Below are 15,992 nucleotides of genomic sequence, written 5' to 3'. Positions count from 1 at the left end.
CAGTAGCAGTCATGTGTATGTTTAAAGCTTGGTGAGAATAGAAAAGTGGAATTTAACACCTTCCAATGGGCAAGCACTTGAGCGTTGTGGTAGAGTTACAGGAAATGAACAGTGAAACACCAAGAGGCTGCAAAAGAACTGCGATGATCTTTGCCAGAAGGAGGCCATTCGGCCTGTCATTGCCAGTGCATTCTCTTCCAAAGTACTGTTCCAGGTTCATCTCACACGCCAGCTCATTCCCCTTCTACTCAGGGACATGTCCAATTTGCTTTTTAAATCTCTAAACAGAATTAGATTCCATCAATATTTCATAAAACACATTCCAACACTCATCAACCCTCAGGGTGAAAACAGTATCTCCTGATTTCCCCTGGAGTTCTTCTGCCAGTTACCGGAAATAGGTGTCCCCTGTTTACTGACCCACTTGCCAGAGTAACAGTTTCGACTGCCTGGCTCTATCAGGACTCCTAAAGATTTGGAACAGCTCGATAAAATATTCAAATAAACTTTGGCACTGTTAAAAGGGCAGTACTGAGAGAGTGGTGCACTGTCGGATGGTCAGTACTGAGGGAGTGCCGCACTGTCGGATGGTCAGTACTGAGGGAGTGCAGCACTGTCGGAGGGTCAGTACTGAGGGAGTGCCGCACTGTCCAAGGGTCAGTACTGAGGGAGTGCCGCACTGTCCAAGGGTCAGTACCAAGGGAGTACTGCACTGTCGGAGGGTCAGTACTGAGGGAGTGCAGCACTGTCGGAGAGTTAGTACTGAGGGAGTTCTGTACTCAGTGACCTCATCCCCAAGTGTGGTATTGAGTCCCACAAGGTACCTGGGTCAATAGCACAGATCCGGTACTGTCAATGCTGGAACAAGGATGTAGCTCAATGTACAGAGCTCCTGTGCTCTGCTGGCAATTTTGGCATTAGATTAACCAATAACAGTCATATGTATGTTTTGAGCAACTAACATTCGTGCCAGGCAATGTCCATCTCTAACGAGAGAATCTAACCATCTCCCTTTGACATTTAATGGCATTACCATCGCTGAATCCCCCACTGTCAACATCGGAGGGGTTACCATTGACCAGAAACTGAACTGGAGTAGCCATATAAATACAGCGGCAACAAGAGCAGATCAGAGGCTGGGAATCCTGTGGCGAGTAACTCACTTTCTGACTCCCCAAAGCCTGTCCACCATCAACAAGGCACAAGTCAGGAGTGTGATGGAATACTCTCCACTTGCCTGGATGGGTGCAGCTCCAACAACATTCAAGAAGCTCAACACCATCCAGGACAAAGCAGCCCACTTGATTGCACCCCATCTACAAACATTCACTCCCTCCACCACCGACACACAGTGGCAGCAGTGTGTACCATCTACAAGATGCACTGCAGAAACGCACCAAGGCTCCTTAGACAGCACCTTCCAAACCCGCGACCTCTACCAACTAGAAGAACAAGGGCAGCCAATACATGGGAACACCACCACCTGCAAGTTCCCCTCCAAGTCACACACCATCCTGACTTGGAACTATATCGCTGTTCCTTCACTGTCGCTGGGTCAAAATCCTGGAACTCCCTAACAGCACTGTGGGTGTTACCTACCCCATATGGAGTGCAGTGGTTCAAGAAGGCAGCTCACCACCACCTTCTCAAGGGCAAGTAGGGATGGGCAATAAATGCTGGCCTGGCCAGTGACACTCACATCCCATGAACAAATAAAAAAGAACTTGACAATAAGAAATAGATGGAATTTCTCACCTTCAGATGGGTAGAAACAGAAGCATTGTGGCTTTTAGACTCGACTTACAGGAAATGAAGTGTGAAACACCAAGAGGCTGCAAAAGAACTGTGATGGTCTTTGTTTGTCAGAAGGGCTGAGTGAGTGCTGCACTGTCAGAGGGTCAGGACGGAGGGAGTGCTGCACTGTCAGAGAATCAGGACTGAGGGAGTGCTGCACTGTCAGGGTCAGGACTGAGGGAGTAGCGCACAGTCGGAGGGTCAGTACTGAGGGAGTGGCGCACTGTCGGAGAGTCAGTACTGAGGGAGTGCCGCACAGTCGGAGGGTCAGTACTGAGGGAGTGCCGCACTGTCGGAGGGTCAGTTGAGTCCCCGTCTGCCCTCTCAGGTGGATGCAAAGATGCCACGGCTACTGTTTCAATTCAGAGCTGGGGGCAGAACCCCTCTTGTGGCCTGTATTTATCCCTGAACCAACTTGACGAAAACAGATCATCTGGATCATCACATTGCTGTTTGTGGGATCTTGCTGTGCGCTACTTGGCTTCCATGTTTCTACATCACAACAGTGACTGCACTTCAAATGTATATCATTGCCTGTAAAACTCAGCGACACACTGGCTCCCGGCCCCAACACCTCACGTTTAATATCCCACCATGGTCCTTACCCCCTCCACACCTCTGTAACCTCCTCCAGTCCCGACAACACTCCCTATCTCTGTAACCTCCTCCAGTCCCGACAACATGCCAAAGACTTGCAGGTTGACAGGTTAATTGGCTATTATAAATTGCCCCTAGTATAGGTAGGTGGAAGGGAAATATCGGGACAGGTGGGGATGTGGTAGGAATATGGAATTAGTGTAGGATTAGTATAAATGGGTGGTTGATGGTCGGCACAGACTCGGTGGGCCGAAGGGCCTGTTTCAGTGCTGTATCTCTAAAACTAAAAACGCTCCCTATCTCTATAACCTCCTCCAGTCCGGACAACACTCCCTATCTCGATAACCTCATCCAGTCCGGACAACTCTCCCTATCTCTATAACCTCCTCCAGTCCGGACAACACTCTCTATCTTTATAACCTCCTCCAGTCCGGACAACACTCCCGATCTCTGTAATCTACTCCAGTCCCTACAACCCTCACAATCTCTAACCTCCTCCAGACCCGACAACCCTCCCAATCTCTGTAATCTCCTCCAGCCCCGACAACCCTCCCCACCCGTGAAACCTCCTCCAGCCCCGACAACCCTCCCTATCTCTCTAATCTCCTCCAGTCCCTACAACCCTCACAATCTCTAACCTCCTCCAGACCCGACAACCCTCCCAATCTCTGTAATCTCCTCCAGCCCCTACAACCCTCCCTATCTCTGTAACCTCCTCCAGTCCCTACCACCCTCCCCACCCGTGAAACCTCCTCCAGCCCCGAAAACCCTCCCTATCTCTGCAATCACCTCCAGCCCCGACAACCCTCCCTATCTCTGTAACGTCCTCCAGCCCCGACAACCCTCCCTCCTTCTGTAACCTCCTCCAGCCCCAACAACCGTCCCTATCTCTGTAACCCCCTACAACCCTCCCTCTCTCTGTAACCTCCTCCAGACTCTACAAAACTCCTTCTCTCTGTAACCTCCTCCAGCTTCTGCAACCCTCCCTATCTCTGTAACCTCCTGCACCTTTAGCACCCTCCCTATCTCTGTAACCCCTCCAGCCCCTACAACCCTCCCTATCTCCATAACCTCCTCCTGCCCCGACAACGCTCCTGATCTCTGTAACCTCCTCCAGCCCCGACAAGCCTCCCTATCTCTGTAACCTCCTCCAGCCTCTACAACCCTCCCTATCTGTGTAACCTCCTGCAGCCTCTACAACCCTCCCTATCTCAGTAAGCCCTCCATACTCTACAACCCTCCCTCTCTGTCCAACCTCCTCCGGCCTCTACTACCATTCCTCTGTCTGTAACTTCCTCCAGACTCCACAACCCTACCTCCCTCTGTAACCTCCTCCAGCCTTTACAACCCTTCCTATCTCTGTAACCTCCTCAAGATTCTACATCCCTCCCTATCTCTGTAACTTCCTCCAGCCGCTCGAACCCTCCCGCTCTCTGTAGCCTCCACCAGCCCTACAAACCTCCCATTTCTGTAACCTCCTCCAGCCTCTACAACCCTCCATCTGTCTGTAACTTCCTTCAGCCTCGACAACCCTCCCTTCTCTCTGTAACTTCCTCCAGCCTCGACAACCCTCCCGCTCTCTGTAACCTCCTCCAGCCTTTACAACCCTTCCTATCTCTGTAACCTCCTCCAGCTTCTACAACCCTCCCTATCTCTGTAAACTCCTCCTGCCCTTACCACCCTCCCTATCTCTGTAACCGCTCCAGCCCCGACAACCCTCCCTATCTCCGTAACGTCCTCCTGCCCCTACAACCCACCATATCTCTGTAACCTCCTCCAGCCCCTACAACCCTCCCTCTCTCTGTAACCTCCTCCAGACTCTACAAACCTCCTTCTCTCTGTAACCTCCTCCAGCTTCTGCAACCCTCCCTATCTCTGTAACCTCCTGCACCTTAACCACCCTCCCTATCTCTGTAACCCCTCCAGCCCCTACAATCCTCCCTATCTCCGTAACCTCCTCCAGCCCCTACAACCCTCCTGATCTCTGTAACCTCCTCCAGCCTCTACAACCCTCCCTATCTGTGTAACCTCCTGCAGTCCCTACAACCCTCACAATCTCTGTAACCTCCTCCAGACCCGACAACCCTCGCTATCTCTGTAATCTCCTCCAGCCCCTACAACCCTCCCTATCTCTGTAACCTCCTCCAGTCCCTACAACCCTCCCCACCCGTGAAACCTCCTCCAGCCCCGACAACCCTCCCTATCTCTGCGATCTCCTCCAGCCTCTACAACCCTCCCTATCTCTGCAATCACCTCCAGCCCCGACAACCCTCCCAATCTCTGTAATCTCCTCCAGCCCCTACAACCCTCCCTATCTCTGTAACCTCCTCCAGTCCCTACCACCCTCCCCACCCGTGAAACCTCCTCCAGCCCCGACAACCCTCCCTATCTCTGCAATCACCTCCAGCCCCGACAACCCTCCCTATCTCTGTAACGTCCTCCAGCCCCGACAACCCTCCCTCCTTCTGTAACCTCCTCCAGCCCCAACAACCGTCCCTATCTCTGTAACCCCCTCCAGCCCCGACAACCCTCCCTCTCTCTGTAACCTCCTCCAGACTCTACAAAACTCCTTCTCTCTGTAACCTCCTCCAGCTTCTGCAACCCTCCCTATCTCTGTAACCTCCTGCACCTTTAGCACCCTCCCTATCTCTGTAACCCCTCCAGCCCCTACAACCCTCCCTATCTCCATAACCTCCTCCTGCCCCGACAACGCTCCTGATCTCTGTAACCTCCTCCAGCCCCGACAAGCCTCCCTATCTCTGTAACCTCCTCCAGCCTCTACAACCCTCCCTATCTGTGTAACCTCCTGCAGCCTCTACAACCCTCCCTATCTCAGTAAGCCCTCCATACTCTACAACCCTCCCTCTCTCTGTAATCTCCTTCAGCCCCTACATCCCTCCCTATCTCTCTAATCTCCTGCAGTCCCTACGACCCTCACAATCTCTGTAACCTCCTCCAGACCCGACAACCCTCGCTATCTCTGTAATCTCCTCCAGCCCCTACAACCCTCCCTATCTCTGTAACCTCCTCCAGACCCGACAACCCTCCCTATCTCTGCGATCTCCTCCAGCCTCTACAACCCTCCCTATCTCTGCAATCACCTCCAGCCCCGACAACCCTCCCTATCTCTGTAACGTCCTCCAGCCCCGACAACCCTCCCTCCTTCTGTAACCTCCTCCAGCCCCAACAACCGTCCCTATCTCTGTAACCCCCTCCAGCCCCTACAACCCACCCTATCTCTGTAACCTCCTCCAGCCCCTACAACCCTCCCTCTCTCTGTAACCTCCTCCAGACTCTACAAAACTCCTTCTCTCTGTAACCTCCTCCAGCTTCTGCAACCCTCCCTATCTCTGCAACCTCCTGCACGTTAACCACCCTCCCTATCTCTGTCGCCCCTACAACCCTCCCTATCTCCGTAACCTCCTCCTGCCCCTACAACCCTCCTGATCTCTGTAACCTCCTCCAGCCCCTACAAGCCTCCCTATCTCTGTAACCTCCTCCAGCCTCTACAATCCTCCCTATCTGTGTAACCTCCTGCAGCCTCTACAACCCTCCCTATCTCAGTAAGCCCTCCATACTCTACAACCCTCCCTCTCTCTCCAACCTCCTCTGGCCTCCACAACCCTCACAATCTCTGTAACCTCCTCCAGACCCGACAACCCTCCCTATCTCTGTAATCTCCTCCAGCCCCTACAACCCACCCTATCTCTGTAACCTCCTCCAGCCCTGACAACCCTCCCTCTCTCTGTAACCTCCTCCAGACTCTACAAACCTCCTTCTCTCTGTAAACTCCTCCAGCTTCTGCAACCCTCCCTATCTCTGTAACCTCCTCCAGTCCCTACAACCCTCACAATCTCTGTAATCTCCTCCAGCCCCTACAACTCTCCCTATCTCTGTAACCTCCTCCAGTCCCTACAACCCTCCCCAACCGTGAAACCTCCTCCAGCCCCGACAACCCTCCCTATCTCTGCGATCTCCTCCAGCCTCGACAACCCTCCCTATCTCTGTAACCTCCTCCAGCCCCAACAACCGTCCCTATCTCTCTAATCTCCTCCAGTCCCTACAACCCTCACAATCTCTGTAACCTCCTCCAGACCCGACAACCCTCCCTATCTCTGTAATCTCCTCCAGCCCCTACAACCCTCCCTATCTCTGTAACCTCCTCCAGTCCCTACAACCCTCCCCACCCGTGAAACCTCCTCCAGCCCCGACAACCCTCCCTTTCTCTGCGATCTCCTCCAGCCTCGACAACCCTCCCTATCTCTGTAATCACCTCCAGCCCTGACAACCCTCCCTATCTCTGTAACGTCCTCCAGCCCCGACAACCCTCCCTCCTTCTGTAACCTCCTCCAGCCCCAACAACCGTCCCTATCTCTGTAACCCCCTCCAGCCCCTACAACCCACCCTATCTCTGTAATCTCCTCCAGCCCCTACAACCCTCCCTCTCTCTGTAACCTCCTCCAGACTCTACAAAACTCCTTCTCTCTGTAACCTCCTCCAGCTTCTGCAACCCTCCCTATCTCTGTAACCTCCTGCACCTTAACCACCCTCCCTATCTCTGTAACCCCTCCAGCCCCTACAACCCTCCCTATCTCCGTAACCTCCTCCAGCCTCGACAACCCTCCCTATCTGTGTAACCTCCTGCAGCCTCTACAACCCTCCCTATCTCTGTAATCTCCTCCAGCCCCTACAATCCTCCCTATCTCTGTAACCTCCTCCAGTCCCTACAACCCTCCCCACCCGTGAAACCTCCTCCAGCCCCGACAACCCTGCCTATCTCTGCGATCTCCTCCAGCCTCTACAACCCTCCCTATATCTGCAATCACCTCCAGCCCCAACAACCCTCCCTATCTCTGTAACGTCCTCCAGCCCCGACAACGCTCCCTCCTTCTGTAACCTCCTCCTGCCCCAACAACCGTCCCTATCTCTGTAACCCCCTCCAGCCCCTACAACCCACACTATCTCCGTAACATCCTCCTGCCCCTACTAGCCTCCCTATCTCTGTAACCTCTCCAGCCCCTACAACCCTCCCTTTCTCTGTAACCTCCTGCACCTTTACCACCCCCCCTATCACTGTAACCCCTCCAGCCCCTACAACCCTCCCTATCTCCGTAACCTCCTCCTGCCCCTACTAGCCTCCCTATCTCTGTAACCTCCTCCAGCCTCTACAACCCTCCCTATCTGTGTAACCTCCTGCAGCCTCTACAACCCTCCCTATCTCAGTAAGCCCTCCATACTCTACAACCCTCCCTCTCTCTCCAACCTCCTCCGGCCTCTACTACCATCCCTCTGTCTGTAACTTCCTCCAGACTCCACAACCCTACCTCTCTCTGTCACCTCCTCCAGCCTTTACAACCCTTCCTATCTCTGTAACCTCCTCAAGATTCTACAACCCACCCTATCTCTGTCACTTCCTCCAGCCGCTCGAACCCTCCCTCTCTCTGTAACCTCCTCCAGCCCTACAAACCTCCCATTTCTGTAACCTCCTCCAGCCTCAACAACCCTCCCTCTCTCTGTAACCTCCTCCAGACTCCACAACCCTACCTCTCTCTGTAACCTCTTCCAGCCTTTACAACCCTTCCTATCTCTGTAACTTCCTCCAGCCCCTCGAACCCTCCCTCTCTCTGTAACCTCCTCCAGCCGTACAAACCTCCCATTTCTGTAACCTCCTCCAGCCTCTACAACCCTCCCTCTGTCTGTAACTTCCTTCAGCCTCGACAACCCTCCCTCTCTCTGTAACTTCCTCCAGCCTCGACAACCCTCCCGCTCTCTGTAACCTCCTCCAGCCTTTACAACCCTTCCCATCTCTGTAACCTCCTCCAGCTTCTGCAACCCTCCCTATCTCTGTCACCTCCTCCTGCCCCTACAACCCTCCCTATCTCTGTAACTTCCTCCAGCCGCTCGAACCCTCCCTCTCTCTGTAACCTCCTCCAGCCCTACAAACCTCCCATTTCTGTAACCTCCTTCAGCCTCAACAACCCTCCCTCACTCTGTTACCTCCTCCAGACTCCACAACCCTACCTCACTCAGTAACCTCCTCCAGCCTTTACAACCCTTCCTATCTCTGTAACCTCCTCAAGATTCTACAACCCTCCCTATCTCTGTAACTTCCTCCAGCCCCTCGAACCCTCCCTCTCTCTGTAACCTCCTCCAGCCCTACAAACCTCCAATTTCTGTAACCTCCTCCAGCCTCTACAACCCTCCCTCTGTCTGTAACTTCCTTCAGCCTCGACAACCCTCCCTCTCTCTGTAACTTCCTCCAGCCTCGACAACCCTCCCGCTCTCTGTAACCTCCTCCAGCCTTTACAACCCTTCCTATCTCTGTAACCTCCTCCAGCTTCTACAACCCTCTATCTCTGTAACCTCCTCCTGCCCCTACAACCCTCCCTATCGCTATAAACTCCTCCAGCCCCTACAACCCTCCCTCTGCCTGTAACTTCCTTCAGCCTCTCGAACCCTCCCTCTCTCTGTAACCTCCACCAGCCTCGACAACCCTCCCGCTCTCTGTAACTTCCTCCAGCCTCGACAACCCTCCCTCTCTCTGTAACTTCCTCCAGCCTCGACAACCCTCCCGCTCTCTGTAACCTCCTCCGGCCTCTACAACCCTCCCTCTGTCTGTAACTTCCTCCAGCCTCGACAACCCTCCCTCTCTCTGTAACCTCCTCCAGCCCTACAAACCTCCCATTTCTGTAACCTCCTCCAGCCTCTACAACCCTCCCTCTCTCTGTAACTTCCTCCAGACTGTACAACCCTCCCTCTGTCTGTAACGTCCTCCAGCCCCGACAACCCTCCCTCCTTCTGTAACCTCCTCCAGCCCCACAACACTCCCTATCTCTGTAACCCCCTCCAGCCCCTACAACCCACCCTATCTCTGTAACCTCCTCCAGCCCCTACAACCCTCCCTCTCTCTGTAACCTCTTCCAGACTCTACAAACCTCCTTCTCTCTGTAACCTCCTCCAGCTTCTGCAACCCTCCCTATCTCTGTAACCTCCTGCACCTTTACCACCCTCCCAATCTCTGTAACCCCTCCAGCCCCTACAACCCTCCCTATCTCCGTAACGTCCTCCTGCCCCTACAACCCCCCTGATCTCTGTAACCTCCTCCAGCCCCTACAAGCCTCCCTATCTCTGTAACCTCCTCCAACCTCTACAACCCTCCCTATCTGTGTAACCTCCTGCAACCTCTACAACCCTGCCTCTCTCTTTAACCTCCTCCGGCCTCTACAACCCTCCCTTTCTCTGTAACTTCCTCCAGCCGCTCGAACCCTCCCTCTCTCTGTAACCTCCTCCAGCCCTACAAACCTCCCATTTCTGTAACCTCCTCCAGCCTTAACAACCCTCCCTCTCTCTGTAACCTCCTCCAGACTCCACAACCCTACCTCTCTCTGTAACCTCCTCCAGCCTTTACAACCCTTCCTATGTCTGTAACCTCAAGATTCTACAACCCTCCCTATCTCTGTAACTTCCTCCAGCCCCTCGAACCCTCCCTCTCTCTGTAACCTCCTCCAGCCCTACAAACCTCCCATTTCTGTAACCTCCTCCAGCCTCTACAACCCTCCCTCTGTCTGTAACTTCCTCCAGCCTCGACAACCCTCCCTCTCTCTGTAACTTCCTCCAGCCTCGACAACCCTCTCGCTCTCTGTCACCTCCTCCAGCTTCTACAACCCTCCCTATCTCTGTAACCTCCTCCAGACTCTACAAACCTCCTTCTCTCTGTAACCTCCTCCAGCTTCTGCAACCCTCCCTATCTCTGTAACCCCTCCAGCCCCTACAACCCTCCCTATCTCCGTAACCTCCTCCTGCCCCTACAACCCTCCTGATCTCTGTAACCTCCTCCAGCCCCTACAACCCTCCCTATCTCTGTAACCTCCTCCCGCCTCTTCAACCCTCCCTATCGCTGTAACCTCCTCCAGCCCGTACAACCCTGCCTCTCTCTGTAACCTCCTCCAGCCTCGACAACCCTCCCTCTCTCTGTAATCTCCTCCAGCCTCCACAACCCTACCTCTCTCTGTAACCTCCTCCAGCCTTTACAACCCTTCCTATCTCTGTAACCTCCTCAAGATTCTGTAACCCTCCCTATCTCTGTAACTTCCTCCAGCCCCTCGAACCCTCCCTCTCTCTGTAACCTCCTCCAGCCCTACAAACCTCCCATTTCTGTAACCTCCGCCAGCCTCTACAACCCTCCGTCTCTATGTAACTTCCTCCAGACTACAACCCTCCCTCTCTCTGTAATCTCCTCCAGCCTCTACAACCCTGCCTCTCTCTGTAACCTCCTCCAGCCTCTACAACGCTCCTTCTGCCTGTAACTTCCTCCAGCCTCTACAACCCTGCCTCTCTCTGTAACCTCCTCCAGACTCCACAACCCTACCTCTCTCTGTAACCTCCTCCAGCCTTTACAACCTTTCCTATCTCTGTAACCTCCTCCAGCTTCTACAACCCTCCCTATCTCTGTAACCTCCTCCAGCTTCTACAACCCTCCCTATCTCTGTAACTTCCTCCAGCCCCTCGAACCCTCCCGCTCTCTGTAACCTCCTCCAGCCTCTGCATCCCTTCCTATCTCTGTAACCTCCTCCAATCCCTGCAACCCTCCCTATCTCTGTAACTTTCTCCAGTCCCTTCAACCCTCCCTATCTCCGTAACCTCCTCCTGCCCCTACAACCCTCCCTATCTCTGTAACCTCCTGCAGCCTCTACAACCCTCCCTCTCTCTGTAACCTCCTCCAGCCCCTACAACCCTGCCTATCTCTGTAACCTCCTCCAGCCCCTACAACCCTGCCTCTCTCTGTAACCTCCTCCGGCCTCTACAACCCTCCCTCTCTCTGTAACTTCGTCCAGCTTCTACAACCCTCCCTATCTCTGAAACTTCCTCCAGCCCCTCGAACCCTCCGTCTCTCTGTAACCTCCTCCTGCCTCTACAACCCTTCCTATCTCTGTAACCACCTCCAGCCCCAAAACCCACCCTGTCTCTGTAACACACTCCAGCCCCAACAACCCTCCGACATCTTGCCCTCCTCCAATTCCGGCCTCTTGAACATCTCCCGATTCCCATCGCTCCACCATTGGCGGCCGTGCATTCAGCTGCCTGGGCCCTGAGCTCTGGAATTCCCCCCCTAAACCTCTCCGCCTCTCTCTCCTCCTTTAAGACACTCCTTTAAACCTCCCTCTTTGACCGAGCTTTTGATCGTCTATCCCTCATATCTCCTGAGCTGTCTCAGTGTCAAATCTTATTCGATAACAATCCTCTAAAGCACCTTGGGATGTTTACAATGTCAAAGGTGCTATATAAATGCAGTTAATGTCCAGTCAATGCAGGGTTGCTGATGTCATTGTTGCATTGGTGAGTTTCCTTCCTCCAACATTCAGACCACAACTGAACTTGTAGCACTTGGTGAATTGTCTGCAGGAACTGCTTGTCTAATCAGATCACTGTTTATTTGACACTGATAGAGAGAGAGGGCGCTGGGGGGTGTCACACTGGTGACACACAGAGACTGAACTGCATTTCAAACTGTGAGTATCAATTAGTCTGGGAGAGGAAATTAAGTCCCTCGCTCTCTGTCTGTCCCTCGGTCTCCCTCTCTGTCGGTCTCTTTCTCTCTGTCTCTCTCTCTCCACCCCCCCCCCCCTCTCTGGCTCTCTCTTCCCCCCCCCCCCCCCCAATTCTGTCTCTCTCCCCCCCAATTCTGTCTCTCTCCCCCCCAATTCTGTCTCTCTCCCCCCCAATTCTGTCTCTCTCCCCCCCAATTCTGTCTCTCTCCCCCCCAATTCTGTCTCTCTCCCCCCCAATTCTGTCTCTCTCCCCCCCAATTCTGTCTCTCTCCCCCCCAATTCTGTCTCTCTCCCCCCCAATTCTGTCTCTCTCCCCCCCAATTCTGTCTCTCTCCCCTCCAATTCTGTCTCTCTCCCCTCCAATTCTGTCTCTCTCCCCTCCAATTCTGTCTCTCTCCCCTCCAATTCTGTCTCTCTCCCCCCCAATTCTGTCTCTCTCCCCCCCAATTCTGTCTCTCCCCCCCTCTGTCTGTCTCTCCCCCCCCTCTGTCTGTCTCTCCCCCCCTCTGTCTGTCTCTCCCCCCCTCTGTCTGTCTCTCCCCCCCTCTGTCTGTCTCTCCCCCCCCTCTGTCTGTCTCTCCCCCCCCCTCTGTCTGTCTCTCCCCCCCCTCTGTCTGTCTCTCCCCCCCCTCTGTCTGTCTCTCCCCCCCTCTGTCTGTCTCTCCCCCCCTCTGTCTGTCTCTCCCCCCCTCTGTCTGTCTCTCCCCCCCTCTGTCTGTCTCTCCCCCCCTCTGTCTGTCTCTCCCCCCCCTCTGTCTGTCTCTCCCCCCCTCTGTCTGTCTCCCCCCACTCTGCCTCTCTCCCCCCTCTGTCTGTCTCTCCCCACTCTGCCTCTCCCCCCCCCCCCCCCCCCTCTGCCTCTCCCCCCACTCTGCCTCTCTCCCCCTCTGTCTCTGTCTCTCTCGTTCACTGACAGTTTGACGGTACCATTCTGCTCGTGTTACTGAACCAGTAACCAGCATGCTTGACCAATGCTCTGGAGACATGAGTTCAGTTCCTGCCAGGGCAGCTGCGGGAATTTAAATTCAACCGATTAGTAAATCAGTAAATAAATTGTGAATTAAAAAGCTGGTTTCAGTAATGGTGCCATGAACCTGTCATCACTTGTTGTAAAAACCCATCTGGTTCACTAATGTTCGTTCGGGAGGGAAATCTGCTGTCCTTACCTGGTCTGGCCTACATGTGACTCCAGACCCACAGGCAATGTGGGTGACCATTAACTGCCCTCTGAGATGGCCTCGCAATACACTCAGTTATCAAGGGCAGTTTGGCCTGGGCTACAAATGCTGGTCTTTCCTGTGACACTCACATCCTGTAAATCAATTAAAAATAACTCTTATCTCTCTCTCTCTCTGTCTCTCCTTCTCTGCCTCGCTCTCTCTCTCTCTCTCCCTTTTTCTCCGAGGGTTTTGAGTTGTCCCGATATTCCCTCATCTCCCCCTCTGGCTCTGTTACTGATTATCATCAATCTGTCTCTCTCTCTCTCTGGTTACTGACCCTCCTCTCACTGCAAACAGTTTCTCCTTATTTACTCCAGTGAAACCCTCATGACTCTGAACGCCTCCATTCAATGTCCTCTTAACCTTCTCCGCTCTAAGGAGAACAATCCCAGCTTCTGCACTCTCTCCGTACACTGAACCTCCTCATCCCTGGAAGCATTCTCGCAGATCTCCTCTGCACTCCAATGCTGCAGCCCTTCTCTGTGTGTGTGTGTGTGTCTCTCTCTCTCTCTTCGTACTGCAGTATCGGAGGGTCGGTACTGAGGGAGTGCCGCACTGTCGGAGGGTCAGTACTGAGGGAGTGCCGCACTGTCGGAGGGTCAGCACTGAGGGAGTGCCGCACTGTCGGAGGGTCAGTACTGAGGGAGTGCCGCACTGTCGGAGGGTCAGTACTGAGGGAGTGCCGCACTGTCGGAGGGTCATTACTGAGGGAGTGCCGCACTGTCGGAGGGTCAGTACTGAGGGAGTGCCGCACTGTCGGAGGGTCAGCACTGAGGGAGTGCCGCACTGTCGGAGGGTCAGCACTGAGGGAGTGCCGCACTGTCGGAGGGTCAGCACTGAGGGAGTGCCGCACTGTCGGAGGGTCAGTACTGAGGGAGTGCCGCACTGTCGGAGGGTCAGTACTGAGGGAGTGCCGCACTGTCGGAGGGTCATTACTGAGGGAGTGCCGCACTGTCGGAGGGTCAGTACTGAGGGAGTGCCGCACTGTCGGAGGGTCAGTACTGAGGGAGTGCCGCACTGTCGGAGGGTCAGTACTGAGGGAGTGCCGCACTGTCGGAGGGTCAGTACTGAGGGAGTGCCGCACTGTCGGAGGGTCAGTACTGAGGGAGTGCCGCACTGTCGGAGGGTCAGTACTGAGGGAGTGCCGCACTGTCGGAGGCCCTGAAAGTACCTGGACCATTTTGAGGTGGCCTGAAAAGCCCCGTAGAAATGTTTATTTTTTCTCTCTGCCAAGCTTTGGGCTGGGTTTAGTTTCTTAGTTTAGTTTAGAGATACAGCACTGAAACAGGCCCTTCAGCCCACCAAGTCTGTGCCGACCATCAACCACCCATTTATACTAATCCTACACTAATTCCATATTCCTACCACATCCCCACCTGTCCTGATATTTCCCTACCACCTACCTATACTAGGGGCAATTGCTAATGGCCAATTTACCTATCAACCTGCAAGTCTTTGGTATGTGGGAGGAAACCGGAGCACCCGGAGGAAACCCACGCAGACACAGGGAGAACTTGCAAAGTCCACACAGGCAGTACCCAGAATTGAACCCGGGTCGCTGGAGCAGTGAGGCTGCGGTGCTAACCACTGCGCCACTGTGCCGCCCACAGTCTCTCCCCCGGGTCTCTCCCCCGGTTCAATATCACACGCTTCCTCCATCCTCAAAGGGTAGGCATTGCCTCGGGCCCTGAAGCTGGGGAGCCCTGGGATCTTGCTGTGCGTGGGCATGTGGTTAATCCAGTGCAAGCCAAGTTTGGAGACTGGCTCTGTAGTATTTGAATCTTATCCTGCGTCATTTTTGTCTCTCAGTTCCCTTTGACAAAAATGAATGGAAATCCCAAATAGTTCTACCTTCCTATTTTCTACCACAGATGGATTTCAGAGCTGTTCAGGACTTTCCTCTCGGGCATATTTACATGCTGTTTTGCCTCAGTTTCCTGGGTAAGTGTCCTTTCAAAAACTTGCCTCAAATTTACAAACAGTGCAAAGGCCATTCAGCCCCTCTCGAGCCTGTTCCACAGGAATAGGAGGAGGCCATTCAGCCCCTCTTGAGCCTCTTAAACATGTACGTACCTATGTTTCTGTCTCTCTCTCTCACTCTCACTGTGTCGCACTGTCTCTCTCACTCTCACTGTGTCGCACTGTCTCTCTCTCTCACTGTGTCTCTCTGTCTCTCTCTCACTCTCACTGTGTCTCTCTGTCTCTCTCTCTCACTCTCACTGTGTCTCTGTCTCTCACTCTCACTGTGTCTCTCTGTCTCTCTCTCACTCTCACTGTGTCTCTCTGTCTCTCTCTCTCACGCTCACTGTGTCTCTCTGTCTCTCTCTCTCACTCTCACTGTGTCTCTCTGTCTCTCTCTCTCACTCTCACTGTGTCTCTCTGTCTCTTTCGCTCACTCTCACTGTCTCTCTGTCGGTCTCTCTCTCACTCTCACTGTGTCTGTCTGTCTCTCTCTCTCTCTCTCACTGTGTGTGTCTCTCTGTCTCTCACTCTCACTGTGTCTCTCTGTCTCTCTCTCTCTCACTCTCACTGTGTCTCTCTGTCTCTCTCTCTCACTCTCACTGTGTCTGTCTGTCTCTCTCTCTCTCTCTCTCTCACTGTGTGTGTCTCTCTCTCTCTGTCTCTCTCTCTCACTCTCACTGTGTCTCTCTGTCTCTCTCTCTCTGTCTCTCTCTCACTCTCACTGTGTCTCTCTGTCTCTCTCTCTCACTCTCACTGTGTCTCTCTGTCTCTTTCGCTCACTCTCACTGTCTCTCTGTCGGTCTCTCTCTCACTCTCACTGTGTCTTTCTGTCTCTTTCGCTCACTCTCACTGTCTCTCTGTCTGTCTCTCT

The 15,992-nt window shown here is 53.8% G+C and overlaps 1 protein-coding gene across 1 annotated transcript in view; it reads left to right on the top strand.

The window, feature by feature from the left end:
• LOC137366344 (CD48 antigen-like) overlaps positions 1-15,992 on the top strand; it is a gene marked incomplete at its 3' end in the record, with an annotated part of 60,824 nt that overhangs the window by 2,658 nt on the left and 42,174 nt on the right. Inside the window, exon 2 of the mRNA XM_068028239.1 lies at positions 15,031-15,100. Within this exon, the coding sequence (XP_067884340.1) occupies positions 15,031-15,100 (70 nt within the window). The remainder of the gene's footprint in view (positions 1-15,030; positions 15,101-15,992) is intronic.

The sequence above is a fragment of the Heterodontus francisci genome, unplaced genomic scaffold, assembly GCF_036365525.1.
Source record: "Heterodontus francisci isolate sHetFra1 unplaced genomic scaffold, sHetFra1.hap1 HAP1_SCAFFOLD_1133, whole genome shotgun sequence".
Taxonomy (NCBI): domain Eukaryota; kingdom Metazoa; phylum Chordata; class Chondrichthyes; order Heterodontiformes; family Heterodontidae; genus Heterodontus; species Heterodontus francisci.
Note: the sequence above shows the minus strand (reverse complement) of the source record. Positions and strands in the feature narration are given on the sequence as shown.